Source organism: Pelodiscus sinensis, chromosome 3 (genome assembly GCF_049634645.1).
Source record: "Pelodiscus sinensis isolate JC-2024 chromosome 3, ASM4963464v1, whole genome shotgun sequence".
Classification (NCBI taxonomy): domain Eukaryota; kingdom Metazoa; phylum Chordata; order Testudines; family Trionychidae; genus Pelodiscus; species Pelodiscus sinensis.
In genome coordinates, this window is record NC_134713.1 from 170962863 (window position 1) to 170980933 (window position 18071).

The window sequence follows — 18071 nt, forward strand, 5'->3', positions numbered from 1 at the left end:
GTAATAAAGATCAAGAACACATATTCCTGCTCATCCAGAAATATAATTTATGCTATCATGTTCCGAAAGCGTCCGTCTGCTATGTACATTGGACAAACGTCTCAGACACTTCGCCCAAGAATCAGTGTCCACAAAACAGATATTAGACAGGCTCACAAAGGAAAAACAGTTTCTTGCCATTTCAACCAGAAAGGGCACTGTCTCAACGACTTGATTACCTGCATCCTGCTTCAAAGACCTTTTAACACCAGACTTGAAAGAGAATCCTTTGAACTGTCATTCATGCTTAAATTCGACACTTTACGCCTATGTCTAAACAAAGACATTAATTATCTTGCCCATTACAAAGATAGCTTCCCCAATTATCACCTCTAATATCATTAGCTCACAGACATTTACCTCCCACCTCATTCCCCTTCTGTTCTGAAATATGATTTGTCCTTTTCATATGTGTGTTCATTTTTTTGATTGTATCCTTTGGTATATATGGTTGTGCCAATTTTCTTCCACTATTTGATCCGAGGAAATGGGTCTGGCCCACGAAAGCTCATCACCTAATAAACCATCTTGTTAGTCTTTAAAGTGCTACATAGTCCTGTTTTTTGTTTCAGCTACACCAGACTAACACGGCTACATTTCTATCACTATTGAAAATACAAGGTTGCAAAAGGAGGAAAATCTTTTTCCTACCATAAAATTATAGAATTATTTTAACTAGTCTCACAAAATTATTTCCTTTTACACATACAAATATCTGGGAAATTGAAGCCAACCGTTAATAATGTACAAAAAGCTCTAGAACACGCCTCCTCTAGCTCTGCTTTCATACTCAAAGATGATGTGCTGCATGCAATTCAAAATGTTAATACCAATTAACTGATATTTAAGGCACTATGTGTTATTTTTCTAACAGTAAGCTAGAAAAAAAATCCTCAATTTACATTTGATTTTCTATGTACTTCACACTAGGTATGTTAAAGTTAGTTGAATCAACTAATTGACTAGTCTATTCGCTGCAGCTCTGCCTTTTAAATATATTAAGAGCCATCAGGCTCTTAACACATTTAAAAGACTGGTGTGCAGAGGGGTGGACCTGACACGAACCACTCACGCTGGGTTCCCCCCCCCGCGCACTGCAACTCTGTTTTATAGCAGCTCTTAATACATTTATAAAGCAGAGGCACAACCTCTGCGACTGGGCACCAGCTGGAAATCAGCTGATTCCCAGCTCACACCCAATCCCGCTACTCCCCTCCTGCCCCTGTGGAGATGGTGCTGGGGGGAACCAGCTTTTAACTAATTGCGGGATCAGCTGACAACCTGATAAGCTTATGTTTATCGATAGTCGACTAGTTGCTTACATCCCTACTTCACGCTTAACTCATTTGGCAGTTAAGATATTCCTAATGTCACTGAATTTAACCGGATCAGTATACAGATATAAACATCAATATACTAAATGGATATTTTTATTCTAACACATGCACAGACTTACCCTCTGCAGCATGGACTCTGACCAGGCAGAGTTATTATGTTCCACTGCCCACTGGAGTATTGTCCCCATAATACACAACATGACATCAGACTGCAGAATATTAATCAGGCTTGCAAAAAGAGGAGAGAAAGGAGGCAGAACAGGAGGCGGAAGTGCTGAAACAGAAATTCATTTGCTGAACATTACAGCTTTTAAAACATTTCTAATACCAATACAATTTAGAATGCCTCAACAACTTAGTAAAATCAGCACTTACAGACTATGTATTTGTTTGGTAAGTTTTATGATTATGTGATGTACTTATGGGTTGGAGAAAGACTGATTTTTGGATAACCTCAACGGTGTTCTAGCTCTACTGCATAGCCTTTTGTGTGTGAAAATAAGAGAAAATAAGGACATCCATGTGAATTCATACACCATACTTCTCCTTCCCTCTACTTCCCACAGATGTAATACCTGTATCTTCCCTGTTTTGTCTTTTCAGCTTCCTTTGTGCCTCTTCTGCCTGACAAAAAGAATGATGCTAAGATTATTCCAAGTTTGTACAGACAAAAAGAAAAACTTTTATAAGAAAAACTTGGAGCACTCCACACACACACACACACACACACACACACACACACACACACACACACACACACACACACACACACACACACACACACACACACACACACACACACACACACACACACACACACACACACACACACACACACGATTTCCTTTCCTGCTTCTGTCCTTTCAATGTTTCCTTCTACCCTGTAATATTTACATTAAAGTCAAGGACCTAACTTATTGGAAATTACATGTATTACTTTCTTGATTTGTATGTTGCTTTCTGTTACAATTCTATTTCTTTTCTTTTTTTGCTATTAGCATTGCTCCAAGTTTTTCTTATAATTTGATCCAGATGAGACAAGTCTGAACTTTTATAACTGCAATTATTGAAATGCTGAACTCCATAAAACTGAACAGGAACTCATGTCATTAAAATATTTTTGGTACATTAAGATCCTAGTCAAGTAATGAATTCTGTGCACATAGACTTCTACCCTACATGAAGCCTCACTGATTTCAGAGGAGTGCTGTCTTTACAGTGATCCACTGGCATACGGTTTATTGCAATACAGGTTGCACCTCTATAAACTGGGACTCTCCGGGCCAGCTGTTGTCTAGTAGGACCACTGATGTTCTAGGATCAGAGTCCTGGTGCAACGGAGGAGGGGTAGGAGCCACGCATGCTGAAGGGGAAAAAGAGAGCCCAGCATAATGCAGCTGTGGTAAAGGGGAGCGGAGACCAGCATGGGGTCCAGTTGTGCTGCCCGGTGATCAAGAAGCTGCAGTGAGGGAGGGAGGAGACAGAAAGCCTGGTGCACGGGAGACCAGGAGTTGGTGCACGACCCAGCTGGGCTGTGCGGGAGTGGAGGTGGTGGCGGGAGGGTGGGAAAGTCCAGAGCATGACCCAGCCAGGTTACTGGCGGCGCCGAGAAATATGGTGGGGCAGTAGGACAGGGGCCAGCAGCAGAGGAGGCAGAAAATGATCTCTCCTGGTCTGGCAAAAATCACTCATCTGAGACCAGACAGGTCCCAAAGGTGCCACACCAGAGAGATCCAATCTGTATCAGTTTACTTTTCTAGAACATTTACAAAATTTAAGTTTGTTTATAAAATACTCGTTCATATTTGTTCTTAAAAGAAAAACACGGCTTCGGAAACCTAGTATACAGAAGACATAATTTAAGAAGTCTGTGGTTTTTATAAATTACCTTAGATTGCTCTGCCCTTGAAAAGTGATAGAAATAGAGATTGAAATCCTTGGTACATTCTGGTTTAAGTTCATACAATCCTCTGCCTGTTAATCCAGGTTTTCTATAAAAAAAATAAGTTACAACCATTTCTATGAGCATGTTTATACTAAATTGGCATGACTAAAGATTACTGCTCATGAAATGTCTTAGGAATAAAATAGGGGAGATGTGGATTATGAATTAGGCACATTAGCAGAGCCATCTGGGGAAACATTTTGGCTCTGAACTATTATTTTACTCCCTCATTTATAGTAACTCACACTCAAGTTTTTAAAAGTAAGATATGAAAAATGTATAACATACTTGAAACAGGCAACGGATTCAATCACACTTTCCATTCCAGTCTCTTTGTTTTCCTGCACGGAGTTAAAAAAAAGAAATGTGTAAACACATTGGTTATCTGATTAACATCTTTACTGTCATATCAAATACAGCATCAGTCATATGATGCAAAATGTATGTGACGCCAAGTCATTTTTCTGGCCCTATAAAAACTGCTAGAAAAGAGAGACATTCATCAGTTTTATTTAAAAGAGAACATGCCAATATTAAAGTAACACTAGTCCAAAAACCTACTATTGTACAAGTTACACTTAAAATTACTGGAACTAAAATGTTTAAAAACAGAACTTTTTTTTTTTTCCGTTACTTTATGCATTTGAAACCATGTTATATATAGTCGGTTTCTCCTCTTCTGGAGAGGCTTTGATATAGCAACATATGAGCAAAGTAAAAGATATAGGAAAATGTGCTTGTAACCCCCCTTTCAAATTCCCTCACCAAAAACCCCAAACACCTGGCAGAAAAACTCATGGTTAATGAAATACTTGAAGCTACTTAATTCCTTTTAAAAACCAGACTAAATTTAAAATTGCATGCAAGCATCTCTCCAATTTTTCTTGTGGGACAACAGAGTGACATCACCATGTCACTCTGCATCCTGCCTGCCTCCTCCCTCTCTCTTCTCCATTCCCCCTCTCCCAGCTTGAGCCCTACCTTGCTGCTTCCCCTCGCCACTTGGAATTGCTATTTTAAACCAAGCCCCTACTCCCCTTCCTGCATTCCAGGGTTTTCAATGCCAAGAAACATAACACAGGAGCCAGCAGCCTCCACATCGCAGCAGCCCAGGGGTTGCTGTGGGGCGGGGGCACACAGAATTCCCCAGCTGACCCCAGGCTCCACGTGGCACTTTCACCTTTGAAGTGTAGCAACAGCCTTAGGGCTGTTGCTACACTTCAAAAGCAGAGGTGCCCTATTGACTAATCGAATAGTCAATTACTCAAAATTTAACATCCCTAGAGGGCACAGCACAGCTCTACCTGATGGCTGGAGAAAAGCTGGCATTGTCCAACCCCCCATGAGAGCAGCGGGCACTGGGCACAGCCCCTTAGTGAAATTTTATTACAACATTTGAAAGTAGGTCACAATTCTTCTGTAGTTTTGTTTAAAAAATTTTTAAAGCCACAATTTTAAGAACATTAGAAAGATTCTCTTTTTGCTATCTTACATAAGTATTTACCAAAACATTTATAATAATTAATGGGTCCTCTCAGCCACATGCAGAATTCCATTTCACAACATGCTATATTGCTCATAATACAATGCAGTTGGAATTAGCCAGTAACTTCAGGGACACGAAATACACATAAGCTAACAAACTGTTCAGTAGGTTTTAAACCTGGAGTTAGGATGCTCTACTGACTATACAAGAAACAAAGTGGGTGATATCTTTTGTTAGACCAACTTCGGTTGCTGAGAGACAAGCTTTGAAGCTATACAGATCTCTTCTTCACATCTGGGAAAGGCACTTAGTGGGTCAACCATAGCATGTTTGCCAGGTGTCCCAATTATGGATAGCATGAAGGCAGAAGGCTGAGGAGTTCCTAATGCTCCACTCTTTCCTCTTCTATAGAATTTCTTTTTTCCACTAAATAATCCTCCAACTATTTGAGTAACATTTATCTGGACCTGTCCATACCCTTATCTTACATAGGAATATATTCCCAGCTTAAGTTATGTCACACATCCATTTCAGAAGATTCAGACACATAATATTGGCTAATACGTTACTTTGTACATATTGTGACAGATCCAGAACAGCTGTCTGCTATACTCTAATGGAGGGCAAGTATGCAGGGCTTTAGGTAAACAGTTTTCTCTTCCCTGAATAAACTCCCAGAGTTTAATCAAGGCAGGCAGACACCTGAGGCTAATTAATAGCTTGACTGAAGAAGCAGGCTAATCAGACACCTACTGTCAATTAAAGCCTGTGGGGCAACTTTAAAAAGTTTCCCTACAGGTAAGGAAGGGGGAAGGACTAGGAGAAGGAAGTGTGTTGCTGGAGAACTGTGTGTGAGAGCTAAAGACTGACTTTGCTCAGGTACCAAAGGAACTGGGACGGATTATTTGGGGAAGTGGCCTAGGGAAAAAGCTTCCAGACTGGGAGTGAAAGTAACCCAGTTAGTTGCCGCTGAGGTCCCTGGACCAGAACCCAGATTAGTGGCCAGGCCCAGATTCCCCCCAACCTTTCCCATGCCATTACAGAGTCTTCCCCTGAAAGAGGAGACCAAGACGACAGAAGGATTTTCACCCAAAACGATGGACTACTAACCTATGAAGAGTATGGCTCAAAAGGCTATGACCTTTGCCTCTAGAAAAGGAAGAGGCTGTGTGGAAGGTCACAGAAAGTCTCTGAGACAAATACTGTCCATCAGAAATGCAGGACCCACAGGGCACAGTCAGAACTTTGCCACAGTATTTTTTCACATTACTTACATCTTCTGGTAATGCTTTTACTAATTCACTGTGGGCCATGGGTCTGATGCTCAACTGATGGATAATTTCTCGCTTGATTTCATCTGTAGCATTTACCTGTCCTACTCCAGGACTAAATCTTTCACCTGTAAAAATGAAATTAACAAACATAACAACAATCATTAGTTCATAATTGCTGAGAGAATAGTTTAAAATAAGTATTTTTATTCTCTTTCTCCTCATACCCCAGGGAAAGGGGCTTTCATGAACAATCTTTCATCAACTTTGGCTCACCAACCACTCTTCCCCAAACCACAGTTAAAGCAACCTAGCCTTGAGCCCCTGTTTCTTTATGGAATATTTGCCTAGAGGAAAAAAAAAAAAAAAAGACTGGTGAAAATACTCTTGGAGACTTGTAAATGTCAGAGGCTCTACTGCTGAACGAAGAGATACCTTTTTCCATAACTGATGTTCTTCAAGATGGCTGAGTCTACATTGGTGCGATCTTGTACAAAAGCAATTGCTTTTGTGCCAAAACTTGCTGCCAGTCTACACTGGCCGCGAGTTCTTGCGCAAAACCACTGACGTTCTAATGTATTAAATCAGTGCTTCTTGCACAAGAACGATGTTGCTCCCACTCAGGAATAAGCCCTATTGCGCACCTATTCTTGCACAAGAGGCCAGTGTAGACAGGCAACATGAATTTCTTGTGCAAGAAAGCCCTTTGGTTAAAATGGCCACCAGAGCTTTCTTGTGCAAGAGAGCGTCTGCACTGGAAAGGATGCTTTTGCGCAAAAGCGCATCTCTTGCGCAAAGGCACATGCCAGTGTAGACGCTCTCTTCTGGAAGAGTTTTCACACAAGAACTCTTCTGCAAAAGAGTTCTTGCACAAAATCATGCCAGTGTAGACATAGCGAATGTGTTGCTCACATCCATTTCATATTTGGTGTGGGTGCTCACCACATGAACCAGTTTTTCCTTCAGTTATATCAGTAGGGGACTGACTCAGGCATTCTCTGGGAGTGGCATGTATATGGTAAAAGGAGCACTGCCAGCTCCCCCATCCCCCAGTTCCTGCTTGCCAAAACATCAACACTGGGAAAGGAGAACAAATCACAGAATGAGCATGATCAACCCATCTCAAAGAATGCCATTTATGGGGAAAAAAGGGTAATTGTCTTTTCTTCAAGTGCTTGTTTTAGTCCATTCCACATTAGATTACTCCTAAGCAGTACCACCAGAGGTGGGTAGGAGTTCACTGGATGTGTAAACTGCAACACAGCTGTGTTGAACACAATGCAGTCCCTGGCTTGCATAGTGTGTCGTGCATTTGTGCATCAACAATCATGCTGTAGATCTGTCAATGTTCTGAATAAGGACTCACACCAGGGATGCCACGGAGGATGCCACACTCTGGCTGAGCGGGCCTTCGCAACAGGCAGTGGCAGAATCTGTGCCAGCTCAGAATTTCCTTAACCTTACCTGTTATGATGGCATGTGATTGAATAGTGCAGTAATTGCCTCAAATTTTAGCAGCTACACTACTATGCTATAGCCCCTGGAAGAGGGCTAGCAGCCAGTGCACTCCCATCTCCACTCCTGGGGAGCTCCCCTGCCACCCCACGCTGCTGCCTCTCTATCAGAGATAGTTTAAAAACCAGCTTCCTGCACAGACTGGTTCCCACCTACCACCCTGCGCTGCTGCCTCTGACACAGAAACAGCAGTACGGGGTGGCAAGCAGGCCCTGTACATGTGGGGTCTGAGCTCCCTGCAGAGGCTGTTTCATGGAATGCCTGAGCACCCTCTGTCCGCAGGAAGCCAGAGCCTGAGCCCACCCTGGACAGATGCTGCTTCCCCCTGCACTACCGCCTCTGATTGCCAGCTCCCCTCTAGTACCAGCTCCTACCCCGCCTTCACTTCCCCCCGGGGGGGGGGGGGAGAAGGAGGCACAGGTGGGTCTGTGACTCCCTGCCAATATCAGCTCCCACCTGCCCCTCCTCACCCTGAGTGCTGCTGCTTCTCTATCACACTACGCACACCAGAAGAACTTCTTCCACTTAACCAGATACAGGCTGCCCCCAACTTGTGATACGATCAGCTCTGGGGATAGCGTCGTAAGTTGGGGGGGGCGTCATAACTCAAGCCTGCATTTACGACAGGCATCATACGCCATCACAAATGTGGGGCCGAGGACATAAGTCAGGGGATTTCGGCCCCTTCCACACTTACGGAAAAGGTCATAAGTGCGGGGGGCTGTAAATTGGGCCATCATAAAGTGGGAGCCTCCTGTATGCAGCTCTCATGGAAAGCTTCCTACCTAGCAGGACCTTCTGTACTTGAGCACAGCACTGAAGCTCTAAGCCACTCATCCTCCATGCCATGAGGTAGAGAAACTGGAAGTCTGGATCTCAGACACCCTGGTCCTCCGTTAGAAGTTACAGGTACAGGAGGAGAGCCATTGGTGCATTCACTGGCAGGTCAAGAAGAATGGAGAACAGTGTTAGCGCTGCCAAGCCAGCACCACCAGGACTAGGTATGCCTCATCCCTTCAGCAGCACCATGTGGATCAATGATATCAGGGGAAAAGTCTACATCAGCAGCCCCCTGCCACATCGTGAATGTGTCTGCTACACAACCGTGATTGTGGTACTGAAACGAGCAGAAGTCCTTGCACTTCTTGTTGTTTCTGGTGGCAAACAGATCTAGTTTCCCCAGCCTCCAGAAGATTAAGCTCTTACATCCGTTCTGACAGACTATTTGTGTACCATGAATGTCCTGCATAGAGAATCTGCTAGTGTGTTTTGCAGACCTGAAAGGTACTGAACTTCTAAATGGATCGAGTGCTCTAAGTGGAATGCCCAAAGCTTCTAGGCTTCTTGGCATGGAAGTGATGATCTTGCTCCACTCTGCCTGTTTATGTAGAACATTGTGGTCATGTTGTGTATGCACATCACCACACAGTGGGCCTGTATCTGAGAGTGGAGTATCTGGTAGGCAAGTCTGATTGCCCTGAGCTCCTTCACATTGGTGACGAGAGCAGAGTCTGTGAAGTTCCACTTGCCCTGGGTTCTTAGGGTCCCCAGGTAGGCTCCCCACTCAACTTCCAAAGTGTCAGTTATGAGTGCTATTATGGGAGACTGGGGAGTGTAAGCGACCTCTTTGCAAACACTGCCTAGGTCTAACCACTGTAAGAGGGTGGAAGTTACTGTTCACAGAATTGAGATTACCATGTCGAAACTGTCACACATTGCTCAGTACACCAAGGCTAGTGACCCTTGGAGAGGCCAGAGACAGAGCTTTGCATACATGACCACATGGCAACACAATGCCAGGTGTCCCAATAGTCATAAGCAGGCCCTTACCATCGTACTGGGGCACTGGGTGAGCGGGAATATAAATGTCAGTCATTGTTTGAAACCTGGAGCCATATAAGCTGGCTTGTGCCTGAACTGAGTCTAGAGTTGCTCCAATGAACTCTATTCTTTGCATGGGAATCAGTATGGATTTTTCCTCACTGAGGAGGCCCAGCAAGTGGAACAGACTGAGAGTCAGGTGTACATGTGATTGCAGCTGCTGTCTCAAACATCCTTTTAGTAGCCAATAATTGAGATACGGAAAGAACTGTAACACTGGTCTACAATTTTTTAGAAGTCGTCTGCTTCAGAGATAAAATATGCTATTTATTATGGATTTTGATGCGCTGAATTCAAATATGACAATTAAAACAACTGATTGGCTACTGTTTCCAAGATATTTAAGTTTTTACATTTTACGCTTATGTATATTGTGTAGATAGTGGAGTTTTAATCATAAATTGTAAACCTAGGTCTTTTCATGTGTTTATGGTTGCTTTACATGATATTTCACCTGTCCTGTTTATGTAACACTTTAAAAATCAGCAAAAGGGTTATATAAATAAAATGTATTATGAAACAAAAGGCAAAAAACTATTATGTACATAGTTTAGTCCTATTCAGTGTCTACTCAGCACTTCTTGGCTTGTCTCTTGTATTCATTAAATGCAGCATCTCTTGTCACTGTCCAGCAATGGTCTGCAAGTATTGATGGGCTCCATTTGCCCTGATAGAGTTTCTCCATTGTTGCAATGTCCTGGTGAAATCACTCGCCATGCTCGTCGCTCACTGCTCCGCAGTTCGGTGTAAAAAAATCTAGGTGAGAGTGCAAAAAATGTATCTTTAGTGACATGTTGCAACCAAGGCTTTTGTATGCCTTGAGGAGGTTTTCCACCAACAACCTGTAGTTGTCCGCGAGAAAATTTACTGCCACTTAACTGGAAGGCTTTCCATGCCGTCTTTTACTTGCCACGCAGTGCATGGTCAAATGCATCATCTCGAAGAAGTTCACGAATCTGAGGACCAACAAAGACACCTTCCTTTATCTTAGCTTCACTTAACCTTGGAAATTTTCCACGGAGGTACTTGAAAGTTGCTTGTGGTTTGTCCATGGCCTTGACAAAGTTCTTCATCAGACCCAGCTTGATGTGTAAGTGTGGTAACAAAATCTTCCTTGATTCAACAAGTGGTGGATACTGAACACTTTTCCTCCCAGGCTCCAATGACTGTCAGAGTGGCCAATCTATCTTGATGTAGTGGGAATCTCTTGAACGACTATCCCACTCACAGAGAAAACCGCAGTACTTTGTGTCTTCAGTCTGCAGACCAAGCAAGAGAGCAATAACCTTCAAATCGCCACAAAACTGCCACTGATGTTGGTCATAGTTTATGCATCTCAAAAGTTGTTTCATGTTGTCATAGGTTTCCTTCATATGGACTGCATGACCAAGTGGAATTGATGGCAAAACATTGCCATTATGCAGCAAAACATCCATGACTTCTAGGAATAACATGATGTAATTCATATCAGGTATGATGCAATACCAGCTTCAGATTGCATCATTCATTGTTTTGCCTAAAAAGCAAGTACTGTCCAAACCCAGTCATAGATTTATTCATAGATCCAGTCAAAGATGTATTTTAGTCATTTCTGGTTTAAATTGAGATCCCTTCCCTTTATAACTCACTTATCCTCTGCCATTCGCAAGTCAAGGGTCATATATACTGACTCAATAGCATATCTTGAAAACTAGAGCCAATCAACAATTTTAAGCATCATTTTCGTTCTCAGTGACCCCGAATTAGTAAAGTTTGACTACATTTATTTCAGAAGCATTTTGGCTGTAGAGCAGTGATCTTTTCTTGCAAAGGAAGGTAGCCACCACTGATACACACTTGGTCAACAACCCTGGTATGTTGGATAGACCAAATGGGAGCACTGTGAATTGGCAATGACTGTTGTGCACCATAGAATCATATAATTGGAAGGGACCTAAAGAGGTCATCGAGTCGAGTCATCTGCCCTCATGGCAGGACCAAGCACTATCTAGATTATCCCTGACAGGTGTGTCTAACCTGCTCTTAAATATCTCCAGTGACGGAGATTCCACAACCCTCTAGGCAATTTATTCTTATGTTTAACCATCGTGACAGTTAGGAAGTTCTTCCTAACATCCAACCTAAACCTCCCTTGCTGCAATTTAAGCCCATTGCTTCTTGTCCTATCATCAGAGGCCAAGGAGAACAATTTTTTCTCCCTGCTCCTTGTAACACCCTTTTAGATACTTGAAAACAGCTATTATATTCCCTTCTCAGTCTTCTCCTTTCTAAACTAAACAAGCCCAATTCTTTCAGTCTTCCCTCATAATTCATGTTTTCTAGACCTTTAATCATTTTTGTTGCTCTTCTCTGGACCTTCTCCAGTTTCTCCACCTCTTTCTTGAAATGTGGTGCCCAGAACTGGACACAATACTCCAAATGAGGCCTAATCAGCGCAGCGCAGAGCAGAAGAATGACTTCGAGTCTTGCTCACAACACTCCTGTGGGTTTTTTTTTTTTTGGCAACAAAAAGGCACAAACATGACTCTGAGATTCAGTGTGTTACACTGTACATTCATGTTTAGCTTGTCATCCACTATGACCCCAAAGTCCCTTTCAGCAGTACTCCTTCCTAGACAATCACTTCCCATTCTGTATGTGTGAAAGGGAAGGTTACTCACCTGTGCAGTAACTGGAGTGCTTCAAGATGGCTGTCCCCGTGGATACTCCACCTTAGGTGCTTCAGCGCCGCTGAGCCCTTGATCGGAGATTTGTGCCAGCAGTGTCCCATTGCCAGCAATGAGCATGAGAAGTCAGCATGTGTTCTAAGGAAGCTATTGCGCATACGTGGCTAGCCATCCCCCTCAGTTCCTTCTCTGACCCAGATTTCGTGTATTCCGAAGCAGAGGGGAGGAGGGTGGGTGGTGGAGCACGCATAGGAACAACCAACTCGAAGAACTCCAGCTACTGCACAGGTGAGTAACCTTCCCTTTTTCTCCGAGGCGTGCCTGTGTGGGTGCTCCACCTTAAGTGATAATGAAGCAGTATTCGTATGAGAAGGCAGAGGTTTTGTCATGGACAGCATTGTTTGCCCAACTTGTTTCTTCCTCAGCAGATTTCTGGATTGCATAACGTTACATGAAAGTACATGTTGAAGCCCATGCAGTGGCCCTGAATATACGTTCTATGGGGACACCCTGTAGGAACACCATTGTGGTTGCCGTGGCCCTTGTTGAGTGAGACCGCACGGTGGGTGGGGACTCTCTCTGTGCCAGTGTATACGCCAGTTTGATGTACCCAGATATCCATTTTGATAATCTCGGGGAGTCTTTCGGAACGGTTTTGTTCGTTGTAGGTAGAAGGCAAGCACTCTGCGGACATGGAGGGTATGGAGAGCCGCTTCTTTGATAACCTCCTTATGAGGTTTTGGGAAGAAGATCAGTAAGTATATAGGTTCATTACAGTGGAATGAGGTGAGTACTTTTGGGAGAAATGTGGGTTGGGTCCATAGTGCTACTTTGTCCTTATGGAATATTGCATAAGGGGGGCGTCTGCCATTAAGGCTGCTATTTCCCCCACTCGTCTGGCAGAGGTGATCGCTACAAGAAAGGCCACCTTCATGGACAAGTGTAGTAGTGAGCAAGAGGCGAAAGACTAAAAAGGTTACTGATTAGAGCTTTCTGCACTAGGTTCAAGTCCTGGCACTGACGGAACATATTGTGGAGTCCCCATAGAAACCATTTGACCAAAGGGTGTGTGAAGATTGAGTTTTCTTGTATAGGGGCATGAAGAATGGAGATGGCTCCTTATGGATCTCAGGGAGAGGCCCGCATTGTGTATTTCTAATAGGTATTGTAAAATATGTGATATTCCTGAATGTATGGGTTCACAGGCATACACATCAGGCCATAAACCTTTTCCATTTTTGGATACAAGTCCTTCTTGTTGTAGGTCTTTTGGAGTTTTTGAGGATAAGCTGTATTGCTTCCATAAAGGATCTTTCCATGTTGCTTAACCAATTAACATCCACACCTGGAAGTTTAGCTTATGGATGGCTGGATGGGGAACCGGTGGGAAACTGAATGGTGGCCGGTCAGTAATCTGTAACAGGTAAGAATACCATGTCTGTTGGCGCCAGTTGGGTGTTGTTAGTATCATTCTGGCTCCGCCTTGTTTGATCTTGAGTATCACCAGTTGTATGAGGGGAAAAGATGGGAAGGTGTATACGAGGTGAGCAGTCTATTGTATGCTGAAAGTATTCCCTAGGGAATGGGGGCCTATGCCTGCTCTGGAGCAGTACAGGGGGCAACGAGCATTTCTGTGGGTAGCAAATAGGTCAACTGTTGGGAATCTCCATTTCTTGAATAGACAGATGAGCACTGACCGATTTATCTCCCACTCATGGTTCTGTGGGAATGGTCTGCTGAAGTTGTCTGCTTGTGTGTTGTCTTTACCTGGAAGGTAAGTTGTGACCACCTATATGTTCCATGTGATAAACCATTCACAGAGGTGCATAGCCTACTGGCATAACTGGTAGGAGAGTGCTTCTCCCTGTCTCTTGATGTAGTAAATCTTGATGACATTGTCAGAATCTGGACTGTTCTGGATTAAGGGGAAGAAAGTGTCTGCATGCATTTCTTAGTTCTGATAAGTTTATGTGGTACCTCGTTTCGTCTTGGGCCCATTGACTCTGGACAACCTTGTGAGTGAGGTGCACCCCCCCCCCCCATCCTAGGAGCGAGGCATCTGTCATTATTGTGATTGATCGTGGACTGCGCTGGAAAGGCATTCCCACGCGTACATGGTCGTGTATTGTCCACCATGTTAGGAAGGATTTTATCTTGCTTGGCATGGAGAGGCATTTGTTCAATAGGTGTATTTGTGGCTGGTAGACCGTGTGTAGCCAGGCCTGTACTGGTCTCATGTGTAGTCGAGCATGGGGAACAACAAATATGGCTGCTGCCATGTGTCCCAATATTTGTAGGCATAGTCATACTGTTATTACTGGACTGGTCTGTGCTGTTGCTATCAGGTCCTTGATAGTGACCTATCTGTGAAGTAAGCAAGGTCTGGCCCTTAGGCAGTCCAGATGTGCCCCTATGAACTCCAGTATTTGTGTTGGAGTCAAAATGCACTTTCCAGAGTTTATCTGTAGGCTGAGAGTGTCAAAGAGAGCTTTCACCACTCAGATAGCATGCTGTGTGTCCTGCTGTGTGCAGCTTGTTATTAGACAATCGTCTAGGTACAGAAATATTGAAATGCCGTTTTTGTGCAAATGTTGCACTTGGTAACAAGAGCAATGGGGAGTTAAAACAAATGGAGGGTTGCTGGTTGGCACAGACTTATTACAGCTGCCACAAGGTTTGAAGCCTGGAGACCGGAGATGCCCCATGTTCAGACTATTATAGTATGGGACACTACTAATAATTTTCAATTATTTACAAGGAGAAAAGTTCACAAGAGTTTGAAAAGAGAAGACTTGCCAAAGCAAGAAGAACTTCCAGCACTATCACCGGCAGGGAGAATGAACTGAGGGTCAGGTTAGCTGTCAGCATCCCTTATAGTATGGCATACACTCACCACTCCAGAAGAACCTAGAGCCGAATCATTTACGGATATCACGGAGGGAAAAATTTCCAGTGTTGGAACATGTGGTGAGCAAGAATAAACATCGAACATGAAATGGACAAACACAAGTACTCAAAGAAGGGCTTTTCCTTCCTCCTATAAATGGATAATGAGGTGCAAAAAATGAGAACACAGAACCAAACTTCGATGGTCCATCTTGCAATGTCAAAATGATTCAACTGGAAATCAATTGATTAAATATATCTGAACTTACCAACAATCATAATAATTAGATATAGCATTTCTTCTATAAGAGTATTATTCTGCTGAACTACATCCTGAAAGAAAAATGGAAAAACACCACATTTTTCAGTTAAAAGCAAGTAAAACAAATCATTTTGGGGGGTACAGGGGCGGATCGGTGGAAATAAACTTTCTAGGATTTCAAATTGTAACCTAAGGTGCATTGCTCATGTTCACCCTTAGTCTACCAAAGTCAGACATTTATTGAGATGCAGTAGTTGCTCTTTACATCTCTTATATGATCCATTATTAATATGTAATGTTACTTTAAAATTCCAGTTTTTTACACTAACTGCACCGTTAGCAAGTTTTGGGTGCAATTTTTTTTGTGCGCATCTCAATTCCCTCAAGTTTCTGAGGCAAGGAACATCCCAACATGCAAACTCTTCACCACACGCAAACTGAAAATCTTGGTTCTGTTGTGGAAGATTTTTCAACAATTTGAATTGTATGGAGGAGTGGTTTTCTTTTTTGTTTTATTTTTTAGAAACTAAGTAAAAGTTTATGCATTTGTGCATATTAGCTTTTTAGGTGCTTATTTAATGAATTTTCTAATTAATGCATCATAACTTAATTTACAAAGTTCATCACTTTCAAAATATCCTCCCATTTTCTGAGTTCATTCGCGTTAACACATCAGATATGATATTATTCTGAGTAGTAACCACTGTTTTTCTGCCAGACTCTCTCTCTGGAACTCAACATCACTTTTCTCTGATGAGACTGCTGCTGAATGACAGAAGAAACTGTCTCCTTATAAGTATAAGGTCTTGGCAAAACATTCAGAACCTAATGAGCCAGCCAGCAAGACAAAAGGAGAATGAGATTTTAAATCGACATTACAGGCAGTCCCCGACTTACGTGGATCCGACTTATGTCGGATCCGCACTTACGAACGGGGTGAGTCGCTGCCCGCGTCTTCCAGGGCGAGAAAAGCTTCTCCCGGTCTCCCTGGTCTGCTGGGGGGGTCCAGCAGACCAGGGACACCAGAGCAAAGCCGCCCAGGCGGCGGGAGTCCCGCTGTCTGGGCGGCTTTGCTCGGGTGTTCCTGGTCTGCTGGGGGGATCCAGCGGCTTTGCTGGACCCCCCCCCCCCCAGCAGACCAGGGGGACAGGAGCAAAGCCGCCCAGGCGGCATCCCGCCGCCTGCGCGGCTTTGCTCAGGGGCAAAGGAGCAAAGCCACCCGGGCAGCAGAGTCCCTACGCCTGTGCGGCTTTGCTCGGGTCTCCCTGGTGTGCTGTATAATACTAGCCAAAAGTTCTTTATAGGGACAACTGTTCTACATTAGTACCACTTGTGATAATTTCTCTTCTACATGGCCCAGAAATCAAAGCTTCCACACTACTTTCAAAGAATGTCTTTGAAATTGTTTTAGAATGACAATGTCTACACTGGCATCTTATAGCAGCACAGTTGTGTCTCTACAGCTGTGCCATAGTAAGGAATGCTGTGTAGCCACTCTATCACCAAGAGAGAGCTCTCCTGGGCCGTGTCCAGACTCAGGGGTTTTTTCGGGAAAAGTAGCCTTTTCCCGAAAAAACTTCCCCTGCGTCCAGACTCAAGCCGCGTTCTTTCGAAATTATTTCGAAAGAACGCGGCTTTTCTTTCGATGGCGGTAAACCTCGTTTCACGAGGAAGAACGCCTTCTTTCGAAAGTTCCTCTTTCGAAAGAAGGCGTTCTTCAATGTAAAGAGGCCGTCTTCGAAAGAGAGCATCCAGACTCGCTGGGTGCTCTCTTTCGAAAAAGCGGATTTCTCTTTCGAAAGATCCGCCTGCAGTCTAGACGCGATCTTTTGAAAGAGCCTCTTTCGAAAGATGCTTTCGAAAGAGCCTCTTTCGAAAGAAGCCTGCAGTCTAGACATAGCCCTGGTGATAAAATAACCAACAAGGAGCAGTAGCTTAGTTAACAGGAATAGAACTCCCACAGATGAAGTGCTGTCCTCTCCAGCACTTTTTGTTCAAACTTTTGTCATTCAGGGGGTGTTTTTCCTGAGCAACAAAAGTTTTAGTGATGGAAGTACCACTGTAGACAAAGTTTACAATACTAAATTAGAGTTTATTTTGCAGTCATGTTTTACCTTTAAGAGTTTTTAATCACAGTTTTTCCATTAAAATTATGACAAATAAAAGAGTACCTTATTGGTATTTTCAGCATTAAATCTTTTGCCATAGTCTGGAGTGCTAAATATATGATAAAGTTCGAAGCGACTCAGCATTATCATCAAGAAATGGTTTGGATCCATCATAGATACACCTGTCTGTTTAAATAAAGTTCATGGGAAACATTTTAAAAAAGTATATTCTCTATGCAAAAGCTGAATAGCTAGAATTACAGAGTAGATGGATATTATGCACAAAGTATTGTATTTAACAGTATATTCCTTATAGAATTTATTTTTCACCATACAAACTTAATTACAGGCAGTCCCCAAGTTACGCGGATCCGACTTATGTCGGATCCGCAGTTACGAACGGGGCCGTTCCTCTCCCTGGTCTCCAGCAGACCAGGGAGAGGAAGCAAAGTGGCGGAACACGTGGGAAGCGGACAGGGCTGTCCGCTGCCCACACGCTCCGCGGCTTGGCTCTGCTTTGCCCACCAGCCCCCCCCGGTCTGCAGACCAGGGGGACGGGGGGGGCAAAGCAGAGCAAAGCAGAGCCAAGCCGCGGAGCGTGCAATCAGCTGACAGCCCAGACGCTTTGCTCCGGACACCTGTGGTACAGCAGCTGGGGTGCTGCCGGTTGGTCCC

General features: G+C 43.6%; 1 protein-coding gene across 2 annotated transcripts in view; it reads right to left on the reverse strand.

Moving 5' to 3' along the window:
- The window catches only part of UBR2 (ubiquitin protein ligase E3 component n-recognin 2), a 120669-nt gene that overhangs the window by 43058 nt on the left and 59540 nt on the right, over positions 1-18071 (reverse strand). For both annotated transcript variants that reach the window (XM_006122090.4, XM_006122091.4), the window contains exons 19-25: positions 17460-17582; positions 15296-15359; positions 6082-6206; positions 3610-3662; positions 3265-3367; positions 1952-2000; positions 1496-1650 (exon numbers count right to left, since the gene is read on the reverse strand). In XM_006122090.4, coding sequence (XP_006122152.2) covers positions 1496-1650; positions 1952-2000; positions 3265-3367; positions 3610-3662; positions 6082-6206; positions 15296-15359; positions 17460-17582 — 672 coding nt within the window. The remainder of the gene's footprint in view (positions 1-1495; positions 1651-1951; positions 2001-3264; positions 3368-3609; positions 3663-6081; positions 6207-15295; positions 15360-17459; positions 17583-18071) is intronic.